Below are 22,437 nucleotides of genomic sequence, written 5' to 3'. Positions count from 1 at the left end.
TTCATGGCTCCTGGATCTCTAGGGAGGTGCTAATCTAGCCTTTGCCTGAGGCTATTCAGCAAAAGTCTCCCTGCAGGGCTTGGGCAGGGCGGGTAACATGGGATCAACAGGGCGGGGTTAGCAATTATGGCTGCTCTCAGTCTTGCCCTCAGAGGCTCTGCTTCTCAGTGTCCCAGTAATCACTGCAAGCCCCATGGAGAGAAAGCTGCCCTAGGGTTCTGAGCGATGCCAGACAGTCTCGCTTCTCCCGTATGAGTCTGGGTCCCTAGAGACTCGCCTGGAACTGGAGCTCAGAGCCTGAGACTCTCTCCCAATTGAAAATGGCAACCATGCCCTCACCACCAGCCCGCTCCACATGCACTCTGCACCTTAGTATTTTACTTCAGCACTGCACCTCCTCTGAGTCTCCTCTGAGTTTCTCTTTCCTCCTCGTTGTAGAAATTCCACTCAGCCAGCCTTCCTGCGGTTCTGAATGATGTCCGTTCCGTCTTTTAGTTGTATTTTTGAAGTGGTTTTTCGAGGCAGCAAACTCCGGTGTTTACCTATGCCGCCATCTTGGTTTCTCTAAAAGAATATTTTTAATTAATCTATTTTTTCCCTCATCTGTCAAATGAAAAGATTCAATTAACTAGTGTGCAATCGATGTTATTTTTTATAAAGCAAGGGGGTAAATTAAGAAAACCCAGAAATGTAGTCAAGCCCCAGTGTCACTGCTGCTGTTTCCCACTCCTCCATGTGACTGAGTGCCCTAGATGAGGGTGTTCTACCTCAAAGACGGGTTCACCTGGATAATTCAGAGCCTGACAGTGAACCTAGGAGTTTCGGGGACCTGGAAACCAGCCTCAAGACAACTGGTTAAGGATTAGTCATCTCTAGCTGAAAGGTGATTATGAGAAGGAAAGAAATGATGGGCCAAAGAAAACTCAGCAAGACAGATGCAGAAAAGGCATTCCAGAAGTCATTAAAATATTGTTAGTTTTATTTTCTTTAAAAAATATTGGCTGCCTGGGATAGACCCCCACACTGCTTCCACTCCTGAAGCCGCTGGTGGATGAGTTTCCAGTGATTGTGTTTCCTAGCAACAAGGGAGAACAGTTAGTGAGCACTTACCATGCATTAAACACCTGCTTGGTGCTTTGCATTTGCCACATGAGCTTTACAACTTTGTTGGGCAGAGAATAATATTCCCATTTTGTAGAAGAAGAAACGAAGGTTCAAAACACTTAAATAACTTGACTAGCCAGTGGGTGGCAAAGCTGGTCATGACCCCTCGCCTCTCAGATTCCAAATGCCATGTTCTTGTGAAGATAAAACAGACAAAAACCAGTGCCACAGGCAGCAGCAGCAGACCTCCAGCAAGAGCTAAGAGGAAAGTGGCTGGGAGACATCTTCAAAAGAGAAGAAGGGACAGTGGCATCCAGGCTCTTTGGTTGTCAAGCAGATGGAGCAGGGGAGGGAAGGGGCAACATTCCCTCTCAAATTGTGAGGTATCTCATGCCTATTGACTTTTACCAGAGGCGTTGGAAAGGTGCTGGTGCTAGAGTTGGTAAAGAAAAAGGAAGAAAGAGAAGATGAGGCACAGGAGAATTCACTTCAATCTGTGAATTTCTTTATATTCAGCAACAGTACCTACTCAGAGGGTTCTTTTGAGAATAGAAAGAGATAATATATGTAAAATGCCTGGCTGACTACAAAACCAAAAGGCCAAAGTCTCCCTGACAAGAGGCTTTTTCTACTTCCAGGCCAGCAAACAAGCTGTCAGCAGCCCTTGCTATATGGATCTTCTCTGACAGTGTACACAGTACAATGTAGAAGAATCCAGATTACTGCTCCCTGGTGTCTTGGTATGCAATGACAGTAGGCTGGGAGTTTGGTTTCCTTCCTAATCTTCTAGCAGCTGAGAAAGAGCACAGCCCGTAACCCACAGGGAACCCGCCTCAGATAAGCCTGCCAGTAAAGTCCTTGGCAACAACACCCCAACATACACAAAGAAAGGTTCTGTCTTATCTTCTCTTATATCACTTGGCCTAAAGCCTACCTCCACTTCAGGGCCCACCATTAATAGCTAATCTCAGTCATGCAGGGTTGTGGGAGCCACCTTACCTGATCAGCCTTTCTTCCAATAAGAGTCTCTTTTCTTCTCTGTTCCTACCCCCATAATTCCTGCCTTGGTATTGTCAACCATTTTTGTGGCTAGAACATAGGAAATTAAATAATCCCCCTTTATATCATTTCAAAAGTAAGGCTAGTAGCTATTTTTCTCAGTAACCAGAAAAGTGACCTTAATTAGGAAGAGAGTACTTTGATTATTGACAAGGCATCAGTAACATTCAATCAATGAACATTTATTGTATAGAGGGATGTGGGCCTTCTGTAGACCAAGATCGATTTTAGATGGTTTTACATGTCTCTTTTAATATTTTTAACACTGTGTTAAGTATTAGCCCATTTAATGGGTAAAGAAGCTCAGAAAATAAAATAAAAAATTTCTCAAAGCTGCATGACCCATAAAGGGCAAAGTCCAAATTTGAACCCAGGGACCCTTGATTCCATTCTAGGGTCTTTACCTTAGGCCACACTGCACTCTGTTGTAATGACTGCCTGAAAAAGGCCCATGTTGAAACTGCAGTGGGAGGTGCCTGAAGAGCAATTTCGGTTTATCTCCAGCTTTCTCTTTTTCACTCTGTATTTGGGCTGGTTCAAGGGCACACTGCCTCTGCCCATTTCTCAGAGAAGGAAAGGTGCAGGGTATACTGGGAACATATGGCTTTGCCATTGGTCGATTCTGGTCTCCCTGACTCTCTCAGACTATATAAATTCAAGATCAGGAGGGTTTCTGTGACAAATGTGATTCCAATTCCTATAGAGCCCCTGGGTGCTTGGAGCTGGGAGAGCCTGACACTCTTCATCAGACAGCATTTCCTAGGATGTGATGCAACCACTAACACCCCAGTCCCCAAGTACATCCATTTAACAACCTGGTGAAGGAGAGCCACAGCAGTCTAGTAAGTGCAATAGAAGCACACACCACCACACAATATACAAAAGCATGCTAAGATCAGGTTGCAGGGCAGCAAAGCACAGCTGGGGCCCGACAGTCTGGGTTGGATGACCCCTTTGCACTTACTTGCTTTGCTACCTTAGGCAAGTTACTTACCTCCTCAAGTCTTGGTTTCCTTATTTGTAGCAGTAGTACTTATCTCATAGGGTTTTTCTGAGAATTGAGAGAGATTGTGTATGTAAAATGTTCAGCAGAGGGCAAAACCAAAGAGCCATGGAAATAGAATGCATTCACTTCTAACTAAAACTTGCCTGAATTAAAACAGGAGGAATAAATAGTGTTGTGAGCTAAGCACTAAGTACTGGGAGTAGCTAAAAGGAGGTGACATCCAGTTAGATTGACATCCTCTGAGATTTCAAACAGCTAGTCTGCTGTGGGTCAGAGGTCAAATGATAGTGTCTTGGTGAAGCTATTAAAAGTATGTAAGCTCTGTGAGGACAGAGATCTTAGGCCCTACACAGTACCTGGCTCATAGTAGGGCTCAATAGATATTTTATAGATGGATGGATAGATGGATGGATGGATGGATGGATGGATGGATGGATGAGCCAAAAACAAAAAGTGCTTATTTTCTGTTATAAAGAGGACTGCCACTGAAGAATTGATCTCCTGTGCCCCTCTTTCAGTGAATGGCACCTGCTGTCTACCATGCTATACAAAAAGTTGGGTGCGCTACTTGGTACTTTCTCACTCACTCCTTAACCAACCAGTGCTGTGAATTCCACCTCCTAAATTTTAGCTTGTGAATCCATTCTCTTCTCCTGAACTCTATTGTCACTACCTTCATTCAGGCCCTTCCCAATTGTCTCCTGGATTTCTATAGCACCTCCAAACTATTCTCCAGGCTTCCAGTCTATACCCACCCCCTTCCAATCCACTCTCCACACTTGGTACAGAGTGATCTTTAAAAAGCACAAACCTGATAAGGTCACTAGTGCCACCACTCTCAGCACTACATCCACTTAAGGATGATCCATACCAAACTAAAGACTTTAAGATAAAGCCCAAACCCCGAAGCATGGCATCCCCAACCTTTATAATCTTGCTTTTGTCTGCCTCTCCTTCCCTGTGCAATTGCCTTATCTTCTTCCTCTACCTGGAATGCTCTTCCTTCACCTTCTCTGTTCCCTTCTACATCCTTCAGAATTTAACCCTGGCATTGCCTGCCTAGGATCCTTTCTCTAACTACCCCTGACCCCACTAAGAACTGGATGTCACCTCCTCTTAGCTACTCCCAGTACTTAGTGCTCAGCTTACAACACTATTGACTGTTTCTTTGCCTGTCTTTCCCAGGTGCCTGGTGCATAGAGGGTTTTGTTTTGTTCTTCAATGTAGTATCAATAGACCCCCATCTAGTCCTGGCACAATGAGTGTTTCTTGAATTGATAAATGCCTTTTTTCACACCAAACATGCACTTTCTCAGAAGCATAGTTTCAATCAACATCTTTGGATAATCACGTGATCAGTCAAGATAATTAACAAAGGATTAGGGTGTGGTCTATAGACATGTGGGGAACATATGTTTTCACTTAAAAGTCAAGACACATGATCTGACAAATACAATCACATCTCTTTCTGTCCCAGAAAGATTTGAATGTATAATGTACTAGTATGTGGCTACCCAACCTCATCTGTCATTTTTGCCTTACTATGTTATCTAAATATGCCAATGCAAGACATTGAAATAATAGCTAAAAGTAGCTAACATTCTTCTTGAGCTTACGATGCAGTAAGCATTATGTGATGTTGTAATCATCTCATCTAATCTCAACTGTACTTTGAAGCAGATCTTTTCACTATCTCCATTTCACAGATGAGGAAACTGAGGCTTAAAAACTTGCCAAAGGTCACTCAGCCAGCAATGGGCATCTAAGCAGCAATGGATGAGTAGTCTGTTTGATCCTTTCAGTCATCCACTGACCTAACCATGACCTCTTAACCTTATTAGATCTTCAAAAGAGCCACTTTTAGACAAAAATAGCTTGTGGTTTCCGGAAATTTTTATTAAAACTCTAAATCTCCTGGCAATAACTTTCAAAAGTCATGATTCAGACCTGCAGTGATATTTGAAAATGGAATCACAAAGCAGGTCTCCTGGCTACAGAGATGCTCTCACTGCTGGAGAAGAATGCTCAACCTTGACATTTATGACAATCTGTGTTTTTCCTGTTATTGGATCTTTTGCCATAATTTTCTATTGAAAGACACTGACCCTCATTCTATTCTCCCTGAGAAATCATCTCTTTCAGGTTTAATCAGAATGTCTTCTTCCTTAGTTGTCATTTCATTGGGATCTACAGCAATGTTTCTGAAAGTCATGACAACTGATGACCTGAGTAATGATCTTTATTACCTGGGCACTCACAAAAAATGTATATTCCTGGGCCCCATCCCACAACTATCACATAGAATCTCTGCACATGGGAGCCCAGGAAACAGCATTTTATTCACATCTCTCAGGTAATTCTTATGAATTCTAATGTTTCAGAATCACAATTGTAGTCTCCAGGTGCTCACAAGTCCAAGTGTGGTCCCTAGACCAACATCAGCAGCTTGTTAAAACACAAGGAATTCTTAGGCCCTAATTCTAAACTACTGAATCACAACTTGCATTTTAATTAAATTCCCAGTTGACTCATATTTACTCTCTCATGTTGTGCATGCAGAGAACTGGTGATCTAGAACAGTGTTTCCTAACACTTTTCATATCATGACATGCACAGAAAACAAAAGCATTTGTTTGGCATACAGATGAGAATGCCTGCTGTGACATTGGCTGCCCCAGACCCCAGCCTGGCCACCCTGAGGCTGAGGAGATTGATATCATGGGCATTCCTATGATGCATTTCACTGGGTGAGAAGCACTGGTCTACTTAAAGCACACCCAGTTCTTCTAACTTTCTTCATGAGGCATAACTCCCTAAATCTTGCTTATTCTTATTTCCCTCATGATTTATCATTTCTTTTCCTGCAAGCTAAGAGTTAGAAAGACTAGTTCCCAATCAACTAGGTCTTAGAAATCTTCAAGCAATGGAAGCATACAGTCTCATCTAAGTTCTAGATGGACTCTGAGAAAGGCAGAGAGAAAACTTGTGTCTGTACACTGAAGAATCATCTGCTTTGGCCTAAGAAATACTGGAAAGAAATAAGAGCCTTCTTGCCTCTGAAGAATGCTCCTTTTTCCCCCTTAGTTCACAAATCTGAGCATGAAGGATCAGCAACACTCAAGGTAGCATCCTCTCTACTAAAGACTGTGCCAAGAAGAATGTGATTTTGTTTAATCTTTAGCAAAACCTCCCAGCATATAAACTGGACAGGTATCCCTTCTCTTAGCCAGCTCCTGATAGTGGGACAACAGTTGGGATGTAGGGAATGGAATACCTTCAGAAACACTTCCTGGTGAGACCATCTGATCAAAACAACCAAGTGTCAGGACACACTATATGACTTTGCAAAGCTCTCAGCTACATGGAAACCCCATTGTTTATTCCCACTAAGGAAAATGTTGAAAAACATCAAACTCAAAATAGTGAGCTCTTACTTGGAAGCAAATATGACCAGGTCTACCCCTAAATGAAAGATGGTCTGGCCTAAGCAAATGAAATTGAGGAGTAAGTGAGGAAAACAATTTCTATAAAACAACTCACTGTTTTATTTCTTCTCTTTCCACCTTGCCTGAAAATCTGTGTCTAATTCTCTCCACTCTGCTTCCTGCAGTCAAAGCATAGACAAAGTAGCACACATTTTGGCTGGTTTACTGTGGGGCTACCTCTCCATTGTCCCGAGACTGTACATCCCTCAAGCCTCAAAAGGCTGTCATATCTTCCCTTTGCACCCCAACTATACCCAAGAGAGGGCTCTGCCTGAAGTCTCTGGGCATTAATAGTAGAAAGGACAGTGACCAGAGCCCGTTGTCATTTGTCACCACTGGTTGATTTTCACGGAACAGGGGCCCACAGGCCTTTCTCCTGCTCTGATGAGGAAGGTCAGAGATCACTTGGCAATTCACCCAGAGTAGTCATGATGTCTAAGAAATGAAAAAGTTTTTTCTCAAAGTCTGTAGCAAGAACATTTGGTAAAAATAAATAAATAAATATAAAAAATAAATTCCAACATCTACACAATGGAATACTATGTGGCGATAAAAAAGAAGGAATTCTTACCAACCTCAGAGGGGAGGTAGGGGAGGGTGGGGCTAAGGGGGAGAGATCAACCAAAGGACTTATATGCTAGCATATAGGGCTAACCAATGGACACAGACAACAGTGGGGTGAGGGCATGAGTGGGGGAGACGGGGGGTAATGTGGGGATAAAGACACATATGTAATAACTTAATCAATAAAAAAAATTAAAGAAAAAGAAAAAGAAAGGAAAAAAATAAAAAAATAATAATAATAAAAATAAATTCCAGTCCTAATCATCTGATTAACAAGTGCTGAAAACAGAAGCTTGGGGAATGCTGGGGACTTGGGCCTCCCAGCCCCAATTGTGTAGCTGTTTTACATGACCATTTCAGATACAGAATATTGAGCCATGTCTCTGCTTCATGGTCCAGGATGAAGAACAAGCTGTGGTACTTTGAATTTGGCACCTCGGAGACCTTTGCAGCCACCTGCAAGAAACTCCATGACCACATAGAGTTGGAGGTAAGATCCCAAATGGGAACAAAGCTTCCTGGACCTTGGTTCTGCTCCTGGACTGTCACATCTTCAGCACATGTCCCCATGGGTCCTTAATTGGTGACCCAGAGTATAGTCCATATGTTATACCTCCATCCTCTGCAGCCTTGCTCAGAGGAGGCTCTAATTCAGGGGTCCTCAAACTTTTTAAACAGGGAGCCAGTTCACTGTCCCTCAGACCGATAGAGGGCCGGACTATAGTTTAAAAAAAAAACTACTATGAACAAATTCCTATGCACACTGCACATATCTTATTTTGAAGTAAAAAAACAAAACGGGAACAAATATAATATTTGTATTTGCATGTGGCTCACGGGCCGTAGTTTGAGGACCCCTGCTCTAATTGCTGCACTAGCCTTTCTTGGCCTGTCCAGGGATCCTTGGGGTTCTGAGGTCTAATGGCCCAAAGGACCCAGGGCCACAGTCAATAGAAATATCTGCCCTCAGCCCTCTTCCCACTGTGGCCTTGCAATTCCCCCTTTTCAGAGAGGCGAAGACTTAGTTGCAGCAAGCACAGAGAGAAGAGCTGCTGCTAGGGTAGGGGCAATGTCCTAAGCCCAGCAAAAGCCTGGGAACTGGGGACCAAAGGACAGCAGGGGTGAGAGGAAGTAAGGCCAGAGGTGACCGGACATCCCCCAGCTCACTCGCCTCAGCTTTCATAGCTGCTTCAAGGAGCTGACTTATAGGTCCTCATTGTTGGCTTTGTAGGTGTGCAACCTGTGTGGTCGCTCAGAAGGGCCCTCCATCGAATGCTCTTCTGTCACCGTCTTGAAATTCTTGATAATCTTAACAAAGGGCCTTGCATTTTCATTTTGAACTGGGCCCTTCAAATTATGTAGCTGATCCTGTTGGTGCACTCGTGATTTACTGACTCTTCCGGCACTTGTAGCAGCCTGCCTGCCTCAGAAAGTTTGCCTGTCGGCTTCCCTTCCCGGGTTGATAAGCTGCCCACTCCCACCCACTCACCCCACTTCTGCTGCATTGCTCTGGTGAAGTCCTCTCCCTGCTCTGTCTCTGGCCACCTAAAAGTCCAAACTTCTATGCACACCAGTTCGGTCTCTGTTCTGCAGGACCTCAGGCCCATTGGTTACCTGGCCCATGGTTCTCAGCCACCAACCCCACCTACCCGTGGGATTCAGGCCCATGGTGTTGTGTTCACTTGTGAATGGCAAAGCCAGAGAGTTCAGCCAGGAGGGGCTCCCCCTGGCCCACCAGCTTTGTCCCTAAGTCTGCATTAGCTGGCAAGTGGGGCCTGGGCATTCTTATATGGAGGAGCAGTTGGCCTGAAGCAGTGTGGGAAAGTCCCACCACTCCCTGCCGGAAGGGAGTCTGCATTCACAGGCAGTGTTCACAAACAGAACACAAAGCCAGAGATTCTGGGCTTGCATTTGACTCATCTGTCTGTCTCTCCCGTTGGTTGCTGGGTTACCAACCACAGGGTGGGAGGAGCCAATCCAGCTCATCCCCTGAACTTTTGGCAGCTCAAGTTAGAGGGCAGAGACCTGGGAGCCCAGGTTGTGTCCCCAGGTGGTACCACCCAACACCTGGAGAGGTGGAGGAGCCAGCCATCCTCTGATGACACACAAATCCATTGCCTGGAGGGTGAAGCGAAGGAGGAGTGCTGAACATGGCTACCAGAGAGTGTGCATTTTTCTTGTTAGCAGGACCGTATAGTGGGCACTCTTTAAATATATCCTAAGTGAGGGACAGCCCTGGCCTTGCCACTGCCAGCTGCAGGCACACAGCGACTGCTTGTTCTCCCTGCAGCTGGCCTTGAAACTAAACCCAGAATAGAGCTGCTCTGTCCCACTGCCTCTGTGGCCCGCTCTCCCAAATCCCAGGACTCCTACCCCCGCCTCTAAGCCAGCATTGCCTAAGGTCCCCTCTGGATCCAAAACGCAAGAGCTCTTCCTCAAGGGCACAACAGGCTGGTAGTCTGGGTGCTGAAGATGCTGGTGGCCTCTGGTGGGGAGGAGGGTGGCTTTTAGGGGCACTTCCTGTTTTCCTTATCTCCTCATAATGAGTCCTTTTAGTATTTATTCATGAGGCTAAGGGGTGGGGTGTCATGTGACAGTAGCTCCTGACAGTCAGCAAGATTGGGACAGGCACCATTTTTGCATCTAGAGTGCATGGATGGTCCTGTGCCATGTGAGCCAGGGACAGAGGGACAGAGAGACAGGAGAGCAAGGCAAGTGAGTGACAGGTGTGAGGAGGCTGCCCAGCTCCACAGGTAGCTGTGAGAGCACAGGGCCCTCAGGAAGAGCAGGAGGAGAAGCTATGTTAAGTGACCTTCCACATGTGGCCACTGCATACATCAGCTCAGGCCTGCGAGGACCAACACACCCATCAGTTCAAGGCCAGCCACCTCAAGAATAAACCCAGGCAGGTATTTATACCACACATCACCATTTCAAAGCCCCACCGTAGCCTTTATTCCATAGTCACACAACAACCTGGTGAGCTACACAGGCCAGGCATTATTATCCCCATTTCATGGAAAAACAAGAGGAGGCACAGAGGTTTTGAAGGGTAAACAGAAGGGAAACAAAAATAAAATAAAAAAGTCACATGCTTTGACTGCCTATCATCATGTGTCCTCGTTTGACACAATAACCCAATGAAGCAAGGACTACCACATTGTTTAAATGAAGAAACTGAGTCTCAGATACATTGAGTAACTTGACTAAGATTTCATTGCTAAAGCCTGGTAAGAGAGAAGATTCTAGATCTCCTGGAATGAGTGTAGTTTAGAAGCCATAAACAGAGTTCTATCTAACTAGTGCTAAAGACTCAGTGAACTCTTAGCACTGATGCAGTTTCTTCTTCCTTTACTGAGTGTGGGGCCATTTGGTTCCCTCTCCGCTGAGGCAGCTGGGAGGGCTGCTCAGAAGTACTTTCCAAACAGAAGACATAGTACTCCTGCTCATTTGAGAAAGGAACAGGTTCAGGCTGGATGGTAAGTGGGAGTCAGAGAGGAAAACTGCCTCCAAGTTTACAAAAGCTTTTCCTATGTAGCATCTCATTTGGACCCACAGAACATGCAGGGCATATAGTAATGTCCTCACTTCATGGGTGAGGAAACTGAGGCTGAGAGGTTCAGCAACTTGAGAAAGGGCACAAAGTTAAAGGGTAGAGGGGAACAGATAGGAAAGTCTATTTAGATTCTGTGTGTGTGTGTCACTGATTTTAAAAAGTTGGATGGTGAAACAAAGCTAAAATGCAATTATGGAGGGAAGGTCTCCATTAAAAGCCTCTCACACAGAATTCAACCTCTGGGGCCAGTGGCTTGTTGAGAAAGACTAAGAGACTTGGTCTTCTTTGAAGTGAAGCTTACAGCCCAGTTGACATAAGAGGGAATATAGTACTCACTTAATGAGTGCTAAGCAGATTGGATCCAGGGGTCCTGGAGAGCCATGTGAGCTAGATCACCCAGGACAAGGGGGAGAGAAGGTGACTTGATATCTATTGCTCACATGCACACACTAGGCCAGGGCTGGCACAGTGAAAGGGGCCTGGCCTAGTCACACAAGACCGGGAGTTACCCCTGTTCTGCAATTAGGTGAAGTAACTTGCTAATCTGTGTGTCTGAGCCTCAGTATTCTCATCTATAAAATGGGGCAAGAGGGGTTAGCCTACTTCCCAAGGCTATAGTTCAGATTAAAGTTTTCAGGGTTGTTGTTTTTTAAGTAACTGGCAACGGTGCTAAGTGCCTCACAGAATCTGCAAAGCAGCCTCAAGTGGCAGGTGACAAAATCACCTTTTCAAAGAAGGGAATAGAAGCTGAGAGAAGGCAAGAAGCTCACCTGAAGTCCACAGCCTATGAGTGGTCAGGTCAGGCTTCAAATACAGATTTGACCAAAACCAGGGACTTTCGGGGCAGTACTGGCACTTTAGTCTGGAGCAGACATTCTCAACTAGGTGTGGGGCATATCTGATCTGCTTTTATTCACATATTTTCATTTAACATTTCAGATAACATTAAAACTAGGCGTGAGATTTTTACATTTGTCAAAAAGAGAGCACAGTCCTGACTGGTTGCTCAGTGGTTAGAGCACTGTCCCTCATACCAAAGGGTTGCAGGTTCAATTCCTGGTCAAAAGCAGGTACCTGGATGCAGGTTTGATCCCTGCCCCAGTTCAGGGCTCATGTGGGAGGCAACTTATCAGTAACCCCACCCCACCCCACCCCGCACCTCTCTCTCTGTCCCTCCCTCCCTCCCTTCCACTCTTCTAAAAATCAATGAAAAAAATATCCTTGGGCGAAGATTAACCAAAAAGAGAGAGAGCATAAAAAATATTCCAAATGCTCACCCTAAATGCTCCTTCACAGGAACACACAGGAAGGCCTGTGAAAACTCGTCTGTTCCTGGGAAGTGAGTGCTCAGTACATTGTGGCTGGCCCTAATTAAGAAGCCAGCATGTCACCCTCGTGACTCTCATCACCTCTGTCTAGGGCCATCCCTCCGGGTCTCTCAGAGTCTCTGGCTTCTCTTCCCTCCCAAAGCTGCCCTTGATGCTCACTTTAATCTGATTTCACCTGAATAAACAGGTGGGGGATGGGGCGAGGGAGAAACTCAGTGAGTCATCTCCGCACCCCAGGCCCAGAATAGCCTTGCAAAAGTTTTTGATGTGATCATAGTTAGGTGGAGCAAACTAGGCAGGCTTCGACTCGAGCACTTATTTTACATGCTGTGGAAATTTTTCATTTTACTGGCTAAAAATAAGAACTTCCAAAATTCCTTGATATTTCATCTACTTTAAAACAATGTTCACAAGGGAAGGCAAGCCAGCTCCAGTAACACGAACCTCTGCATGGGGAAAAGTGAGTCCCAATTTGGAAGCTGCTCAAAAATAATTTGTTATCCGGTATATTTTGGAAATCTCAGTACATCAGTTCCCCCTCCTCATTCAACTGAGGTTAAAAAAATAAAACAACAACAACATACTACAAAGTCCTAGGAGCAGTATGTCAAATACTCCCATTTCCCACTCACTTAGAATTGGTATTTGTCAATATTTTGTTTTATTCCCTTCAAGTATATTTTAACCAAAGAAATAAAATATTACAGGTAGAACTGAGTCACACACACACCCCCATCCCATCCTTTTTCACTCTGCAACTTGCCTTTTTCACTCACCATTATGTTCTTGAGATCTCTCCATGTCAATGTTGATAGAGCTATGACTTCTAGCTGCTCTGTAGTGCTTGGGAATACCCAACCACAGCGGTGAGGAGGGGCAGACGTGGGAACTCTCAGACACCGCCAGTGGGAACCTAAGTGGTCGACCACTTTGTCTGGCAGTCTATGCTGAACTGAAATTATTTGTGGATCGTATGTCCCAGCAGGTTCCTCACAACCTAGACCTAGGGAATTTGCTGCACGTGAGCTCACAAGAGGATAAGCAAGAAAGAACAACAGCACGTTTTTATCACAACAAAATGGAACCAACCCAAATAATTATGTTATTCTAACACTTTAAAAAGACAGTGTGAGTGAAAGTCCTAAATCCCACTGAGATATAACTTTGAAGTGGTTATATTGTATTATGTGAATTTCATCTCAATTTTTAAAAATTTAATTTTACAAAAGGGAGTATGCTGGGCACAGTGCTGGGGATATTTCATCCATATCGCGATACTGGCCCTATCTATGAGAATCATAAATTCTAAAACTTACATTTAGCACAGCCATGTGCATGTAAAGAAGTTGAATAAACAATGAATAAGATTACTTTCAGATTGGGCTGATACTTTTAGTGACTCCAATCCAACCAAGTGTCATTGTTTCTAAAAAAAAAAAAAATAGAAATCAAGGACTTTACAGGTTGACCAGTAAGTGGCAGAAGAGAACCCATGGCTCTCCAGCTCCAACTGGGGGCATTCTCTTATTCTGCCTTCGTATCCACCTGCAATATTGCACACTTTGAAGTTAGAGGGGAAAGCTCTTCAATCATCTTGGCCTCTTCTGGCATCATCAAACCCTTAGGCAGGTAGGGCCTTTCAGAGCTTGGAGCAATGAAGGTGGGAACTGGCCAGACACTCAGCCCATCTACCCAGCTATAGTGATCCCAAGGGAGATGAAATGAAAACACATTCATGGGGAAGGGAAAGCTGAGAAAAGCATTGGAAGGGATTTTGAGTTCATGGAAAATGAAAGGCAGCCACCTGATTATGCATCAAACCCTAGAGTCAAACCCTAGAGTCAAACCCTAGAGTCTTGCAGAGATAGCCACTTCTGGTCTTTACCTTCCTCAGCCAAATGCATTGACTCCATCATTACAGCGCCATCTTCATGGTGAGAGCACCCAAGGCAGCATTTGCCACTTCAGATTTCCTCTTCTTGCTCACCCTACAGTTCTCTCTGCTCCAGATGCCCCTACTTCTGTTTCTTCCCGCTCCCTCCTACTATGGACACTGCAGTCTTTTCCTGATTATAAAAATAATACAAATTCATGGAGGAACATTTTAAACTATAGAGGGACAGAAAAGAAAAGTAACCCACAATCTCACCATCAGGGATCAGCACTGTTATATTGGCCTTGCTTCAATCCTATATTAGCCCTTGTTTCTCTAAAAACAGGCCTCTAGAGGACCTCTATGATTCTTTGAGTTCTTAAATCCTTCCCCATTTTTAAACATGCTTCATCCTCCCTATCTCTCTATCTCATTTTGCCATGCACTGACTACAAGTTTCTTCACTGATCCTTAAAGTCTTTGAGCCTGCTAAGAAGAAATTATTTCTGTCAATCTTCTCTTATAAAATTCCATTGTTTGTTGCAGTTTCTGACACATAACATTTTCTTCTCTTAAATGACCCGCTTTTTTATTTCCTTCGAATGTATACCCCATATTTCACTTCAAGCCTCCATTCACCCATATGCTTTTTGTTGTTGTTGTTGTTCTTTTTTATTTCCTTTGTTCTTCGTGAATTGCTTTGATTTTCTTTGTCTTCAGACTCCTGGCTACCCCTACTTTGTGTCTTCCAAGGACTTTGGAATAACTTTTAAGGATGAATTCTCATGCCTACATTTCACAAAGCAATGGGGAGATATGCAGCCCAGTGGATAGACGAGGCCCAAGCAGGTATCAGAAGACCGAGGTTGGGGTGACATGACTCAGCAGGTTAGATTAGAAGGTTCCTGGAAGATCTCCAGGCTAACCTCTGCCCCAGCAAGCTTAACTTTTCTACTGCCACGGTCCGTTAGTGAAACAATAACTGTCCCCAAGCAATGCATCTTTTAAGTGATAATGAAGTTGGGGCTGTCAGTGGCAAATATATTATTTCTCTTATACTTTTTAGAATATTGAAAATAATTTATGATCTTCATTTCCACACTCAGGAGACTCAGAGATCTCAGGGAACAGAACTATTTTAACGTTTTTCTGCTTCTACAACAGAAACCGACAGAAAATATTATAGACAATACGTCCCATTGGCTATTGTAGATAGGTTTTTTGTTTATCTATGTTGGTCGGTGAGGTCATAAACTTGTTGATCCTAAGAGGAATTAAGAAGGTAGAAGAATTGACTATTTTAGGAAGAGCACATAATCTAACAAGGGATCAGATAACTACCACTGTACACACATGCATGCTATATCTCAAGTTCTTAGGATCAACAAATTAATAACAACAGTAGCCACTTAGGGAACACTGACCTTGCAACAAATTCTGTCCCAGTACTTGCATACACCTTATTTAATCTGCATGGTGTGTATTATTCCCATTATTTCCACAAGAAAACTGAGTTCCTGAAAGATAAGAAGTACTCCAAGCTCAGCTGGGTTTCAAGTGCACGTGCCTCCATAATGCTACAGCATTGCCCTTCTGCGGTCCACCTAGTTAATGAGTGTGCCTACTGAGCTGGTAGTGGGTTTCCCACTAGGACATGGCAATCAGCTCTCTGAAGCAAGGACTCTCTCTATCTTATTCCTTCTGTATCCCAGGCCCAGCACAATGCCTGAAATGAAGAATTGCTCTATATTGATTGTAAAATTGAATCGATGTGTGAAAAATCTCATAATTAGTGTGAACACTAATAGAAATTACCACTTGACCAGCCTCAAGTGAGATATTTTTTGTTGGAAGCCACCAAAATAAAAGGGATCCACCTTGCTGCATTTGTAACACACAGGGGGAGATGGCTGAGCCTGCAGCCTGGCACTCCAACCTCCCACGCCCATCTCGGAGCTGTTGCTGGGACCTTTGAAAGTAGCAGAGGGTGTGGGACAACTGTGAACCCAGGACAGGAAATGCCAGAGTTCTCCCACCTCTTTCCCACCAGAAGGAGTTAAGACAGTGAGTGGGCAGAGCCCATATGGCACCCAGGGTGCCAGGCGGCTAAGGGACAGGGGAATTATACTGAAAGGCAGAAGAATGGGGTCTCCATTCTGAGCCCTCTCTGATGGCCCGAAAGCCTCCTGCCTCTGAGCCCTGCCAGTCCCTGTGGCCACTAGCCTGCTCTGTCTGCTGGAAAGTCCGACCCCTCAGAGAGCCTATTCCACCCCAAGTTAGCCTGAGCTTCCCAGACGACCAAAAAGCCTATTAATCTGCATCCAGAGCAAGAATGCCTCAACACACCAGGTTTCTCTAACTCGGGAGGGTGGAACAGTGGATAGGAAATGGCTTTGCCCTCTCTCCAACTCTGAGACAACCCACCACCATGAGCTCTCAGAAATAGCAGTTTTGTTTTGGAAACTGGCACCCAGTGCAGGTTTGCTCCTGGAAATGAATCTGGTTCCCCCCAGCTGCAATGCTCTACTTCCAGCCTCCCTGCCAACACCCCCTTCCAGCTGCCCCTCTCAAAGGCACCATTGTGCCCGCCTGGCACAGCAACAGAGGAGGGCTGAAGAGGAAGAAAACATTTTCTGCCCATGGGAGGTTCTTAAGCAGGTTGTGTGTACATGGCTTCAATGCTGCATTCCTTGAACCCACACAAACCCGCCAAAACTCCATCATCCCTGTCACAGATGGCAGCCACCTTCCAGTCTCACTGGCCCACCAGAGCTCACTGTCAGAGAAAGCAGAGTGCGCAGCTGGGTGGGCAAGGCTGGGTGGGAAGTGGGGGGAGAGGGGGGGAAATCAGATGATACTTTTTTCAAAGCAGCACTCTAGCCTGCCAAAGCAAAGCTGCACACAGACGCTGAATCTCTGATCTGGAAGGGGATTTAGTCCCACTTACCACTCAATAAACTCATTTTGGCACATTCTGCTAAGTGCACATCCAGCCTCCTCCTGAATACTATAAGGATAGGCAGCTCACTACTTTTCCAGATGCCTGTTCCATTGCTGGACAGCTCAGAATTTTAGAAAGTTCTTCCCAATGTTGAATAAGGATGTGTGACCCATTCATCACCATATCCTTCCCTTGTTGGCACTTAGCACATGCTTGAAATAAGTGCATAATAAGTTTGTGGGATATATCACTGAATTCCCCATCCACTGGACCTATGTCTACTCTCTGGTGGCATACAGAACATGCCTTCTTGCTCCTCCACATGACCGCCCTTCATAGGGCTGAAGATCTATCCTCCATGTGGTCTCGTATTGATCTTCTGAACTCAACATCCCCAGTCCCTTATATGACTCAATGGACAGACCCATGACTATCCTGACCACCCTTCTCTTGATAGACTCCATATTTCTCCAGTGTCCTCTTTAAAATGAAGAAGCAGCTGAACTGGTTTGGCTCAGTGGATAGAGCGTCAGCCTGCAGACTGAAGGGTCCCAGGTTCGATTCCGGTCAAGGGCATGTACCTTGGTTGCAGGCACATACCCAGTAGGGGGCATGCAGGAGGCAGCTGATCGACCTCTCTCATCGATGTTTCTAACTCTCTATCCCTCTCCCTTCTTCTCTGTAAAAAATCAATAAAATATATTTTAAAAAAAGAAAAATAAATAAATAAATAAAATGAAGAAACAAATCCCTTGTATCTAGAATACTCCAAAAGTGACCTCTGAGGTAATAGCACACAAGATGAACCGGTGTCAGGTACATACTCTGTAAGTTGAGCTGTCTTCTTGTTCTTGTCATTTGCATCTCATGCAAGAAACCTGCAGGTTTGTGAAGCCTACCAAAACCTAGATAAATTTGGAAAAGAAGGACCTTCCTTAGTTTTACTGAGTCAATATTTCTTCACCTATAAAAATGAGGCCACAAATACTAATACTGTAGGGTTACAAGGATTAGCATATGAAGTGCCCAGTTTATAATGTTACTCAATAAATGATATATATTAATGTTACCATATAACATATGTGTGAATTAGTATTATTATCTAACTGCCATCAGCAGACATTAGCTCCTAAAATGATATAAAACAGCCCCTCTGAATGTAAGGAAGCCACTCTTCTATAAGATTTACCTATATACCAGGCCAATTTTTAAAACTGGACTGGACTATCTTTCTAATAATGCTATCACCACTCACCAACACCACTCAATTTATCGCCTTTTCTTCCCTCAGGAGACACATATTATTGACAATAAAAACATTCTTTACAGTGCCTCTCTAGGGAAAATAGACATCATTGTTTGCCCTGGCTGCTTTTCTTTCACTCCCAATAAATTTCTCTATCCTGGCCATAGGCCCTGCAGATATGCAGACATCTACTTCCTTTCCCTGGTGTGCTGGAGCCGGCTTGCTTGATGGCACATCTCTTCCCAACACTGGTTTCAGTGATATCATGTAGGTAGCTTGAAACTGGCCATAGTGAGAGCATTTACAGCAAGGAACACCACCATCAGAGCTGTTGCTTCTTCTTCTTTTTTTCTGGAGATCCTGCTGTGAACCATTCAGCAGCACACCACTGCCTCTAGCATTGACCTGCTGTGAGCACCTTGAACACAGGAATTGTGTCCCATTTCTGTTCCATCCCCAGAGTCTAGCACAGAGTACGTAGGTTCTCCTCATCCTCGATGGATACATGCGCACTTTTGTCTTCTGTCTCTTAATGTCTCTCATATAAATTGTGCCCCATGTTCTGTATTCTTGTTACCAATTGTTCAGATGTAGATTTCCCTTAGCTGTGATCAGAGGACCACTCCTTTCAGACTTGAGTAACCTTCCATATCTCTCCCTAACCTGGACACTCAGTCCACTTTATACCATCAATATATTTATCCTGGGAAGTTATGGGGATTCATCTGAAAGGAACAAAACCTTATCAGGTCCTTTAAGGGACACCTTGATTTCCATTTTGGGATTTCTCCACCTGTTCTTTCTTAACAAATAGTTATATTAGACATCTGATAAGGGTAAGACATGCCAGAAACTATGGAGAATACGAAGCGGTGTAATTGACATATGAGCTCTACCCTCTGAGAGCTTACAGTCTTCTGGGAACAGGCAAATATGCATAAGACATGTCAGAATATGCATTCCCAATGAGACAAAAACAAAGCAATGAAAATTCAGAGAAGGAGCTGGAAGGGTAAGATTTAATAGGCATAAAAGTTGATGAGCAATTCAGGCAGTGAATACAGCAGAAACAAAAGCAAGTAGGCTCAACTCTGTGGCCTATAAGCAGATCAGTGTCAGCTACCATGTCTAGCCTTTGCTAGAACCCAGCTAACACTCTTCCTCAGCTACTTTCCTCTTTCCAAACCAAATGGAGCTTTGGTCCAGTGTACCCAGGCTTTCTAGAATCTAACTTACATTCCAGTCTGGCTGACCAATTCACAGAGAGAACATCCTTCCCACCCACCAAAACAGAAATGTCCCCACTGTAAATGAGCACTACCAGCCCATCCTTACCAGGATCCTACAGGACCCTGGGGCTATAAAGAGTGGTATACTGGTGCTTTCCCTTCACCTAGTGGCTATCAGCATCCTGATCCCTCAAAAAAAGGTGGGAGCAGTGATCTGGGCGGGGTCTTTATGTCAACCACCTCTGCCCTTGAGGCTCTGACATGGAGACCAAGCATCAAGGGAAGCCACTCTATCCTTCTGCCCATCCCCTCTCAGCCCATCAGAACCCCTATTCAAGTGTGTCCAGATGTCATCCACCTCTTCCTCAGTCTTTTCCCTCCTCCCCACTGTAATTGAAACATTATTTTCCCTAGATCTTGCCTAGCACTTTCTAATGTCCCTCTTCAAAAGATGCCCCACCCCCATTTCTCACTCATTTGGGAAAGGACTCCAGTATCATCCCCAGACCCCTGCCCTGCCACTATGTTCAGCATCTTCTCCTCCACTCCATCTACTTCCCATCCTAGGCATTCCCAACTTCTTCCTCCTTATAGGCATTCATACAACACGTATTCACTGAGTATCTTCTCTGCCTCAAACATCCATGAAAAACCTTTTCCTCAATCATATTACCCTTTAGATCAAATCTTCTCTCTCTCTAGCCCCATTTGTCACCCAATCACATGGTGATTCTGACTCTGTTCCCTCACTACCACTCCTACTCACCTGGAGTCCCTAGTTAAACCCTAGCTCTTTGAAGAGATAGCTGTGTAATCTGGAAAGGTCAGTTACCAACTCCAGGTCTCATTGTTCTCATTTTGGTAATTAGAGATTACCAAATCTAATGTTCCATCTGGCTTTCTGTGCTTTGGCCCTCATCCAGCTGCCAAAAAATTACTTATTACATAATCACTCAGGACCTCTTGGTTGCCAATCCAAATGAACAAAGGTCTAATTCTAGATGTGCTGACTCTAATTACCTGTGTGGCTGGGGCCATTTCTTTCATCTCTTTAACTTCCATTTTTCTCAGCTACAAAATGAGGTAACTGCACTGAATGACATTTCAAGATTCTTCAGGTCTTTGATTCCATGAGAACATATATACAGAGAAGAGAGAAGGAGAGAGATCCTTTTTGGAGAGTGGACAGGGAAGAATTCATGGAGAAGATGACATTTGTAGAGATTTGGAAGAAAGGCAGAGAAAGGGTGCCAGGGTGTCCTCAAGGGAACTGTGGTAATGGATCTAGAGAGGGATCATCCTCCACTGAATACGATCTCTATACTGGAAGATTCAGGATGACAACACCTGAATCCACTAACCAATCTGAACATCACCAAAAAATGAGACAAGCAAACTGTGTGACTCCTAATGAGATGCAATAGGAAATATACAACCCCACTGATAAAGTATTCTTGCCAAAAGGATTCAAACCCTGAATCTGATCAGGCCTCTGGATCTAAAAGTATCAATTTAGTGAAAATAGAGGAGACAGGCTGAGAATATGTTTAAAAGACACTTCAGAGATGCAATCAGAAAAATCCAGAATCTGGGGAACGCGACAGCCTACTTCTCAAAGTGTGGTCCATCCCGCACACAGCATCAGTATTACCAAGGAGTATGTAGAAATGCAGTCTCAAGCCCTATCTCAGACCGCCTGAATCAGAATCTGCACTTTAATAGTCCTGCAGTGATTTGTACCCACATGAAAATCTTGGAAGCAGAGCTGTATAGGACAAATGACCCATTTTCTTCAATAAATATTAAAGACAAGGAGGATAAAACATGGGGAACTTATAGATCAAAAGAAAAAAACTAAAAGACATATCAACCAAATTTAATTTGTAGACCTTTCAGACCAACCAATTATTTTTTAAAATGAGACTATGGAAGAAACTCAAACAATTACTGGATAGTTATTGATATTAGGAAATTATTGTAACTTTCTAATAGTGATAATAGTATCGGGGCAATTCTTTTTTTTTGTAAGAGTATTATTTAAAGATACATACAGTAGTATTTATAGATTAAATGCTATAGTATCAGGACTTTGCTATAAAATAGTTTGGTATAGAGGTGGGGAAATGAACTGGGGTAGAGTTAAAACAAGATTTAAAAAGAAAGATGGGAGAGACAAATTACGATAACGCAGGAAACCTAAGAAAGAAAATTTCAAGCTGAAAGGGGCAAGTACTCCCAGAGCCATTGTGGACTGGGTTACACCTTAGTCTGGGCTGGGAGAGGTCATTCCAGACAGCAGAAACTAACCCAATGGCAGGAATATGAAATAAATAAATCTGCACTCTAAACCAGAGAAAATCCCTATGATGGTGGCACCGTGAATCGAGGTTAGAAGAAGGGAGAATTTCCTAGTTGCTAAAAACAGAAACAGGTCATCAAATAAATTATGGGATCTCCTTCTCTGCGGACCTTCAAAAATAGGATCCACAGAGCTGAAATAAAGGCGGCCTTGCTCAGGGGAGAGAAAGTTTAGATCTGCAGCCTTTTCAGGTCATCGAAAAGGGAAGGGTGGGGGTGGGGGGAGCTCAGAGAGAAGGGAGTGGGGTGGAAAAGCCCACAGCCTGGCAGGGAAGCATCAATGCCCTCCCTCTCTCATGCCCTCTGCTTTCTGTCCCTTTCAGACAGCACAGATAGCTTGGCGGATCCTAGTTCTGCCCAGAATTATTGGGATTTTAGGGACTCGAAATGGGGGGGGTGGAGGGGAGGTGAGGCGGGCAGTGGATTGGGAGGGAGAGGATACATAGGAATTCCTAGCGTGTTTAGTGTACACATAACTGCGCCCTGGCTTCGTAACCAAGTTTCCGGTTACCTATGCACCGGCCCTCCACCAAACAAACAAACCATCCTTGGCTCAGAAAGAAACCAGAAGTGTGGGTATCGTCTGCGCAAAGGGAACCAACGTAGAACGTGGCCGACAGCTGCGGGCGGCGCAGCCAGGCCTTGAGGAGGCGGGCGCCGGCCGCTCTGGGCCTGGGGGGGCAGATTC

The 22,437-nt window shown here is 44.3% G+C and overlaps 1 protein-coding gene across 5 annotated transcripts in view; it reads left to right on the top strand.

The window, feature by feature from the left end:
• Positions 1 to 22,437, top strand: part of DGKG (diacylglycerol kinase gamma) — a 197,507-nt gene that overhangs the window by 132,049 nt on the left and 43,021 nt on the right. For all 5 annotated transcript variants that reach the window (XM_015567631.1, XM_006754153.2, XM_006754155.2 and 2 more), the window contains one exon: positions 7,618 to 7,708. In XM_015567631.1, coding sequence (XP_015423117.1) covers positions 7,618 to 7,708 — 91 coding nt within the window. The remainder of the gene's footprint in view (positions 1 to 7,617; positions 7,709 to 22,437) is intronic.

The sequence above is a fragment of the Myotis davidii genome, unplaced genomic scaffold (assembly GCF_000327345.1).
Source record: "Myotis davidii unplaced genomic scaffold, ASM32734v1 scaffold1252, whole genome shotgun sequence".
Classification (NCBI taxonomy): Eukaryota; Metazoa; Chordata; class Mammalia; order Chiroptera; family Vespertilionidae; genus Myotis; species Myotis davidii.
The sequence above is the reverse complement of the archived record's forward strand: the minus strand, read 5'-3'. Positions and strand labels throughout refer to the sequence as shown.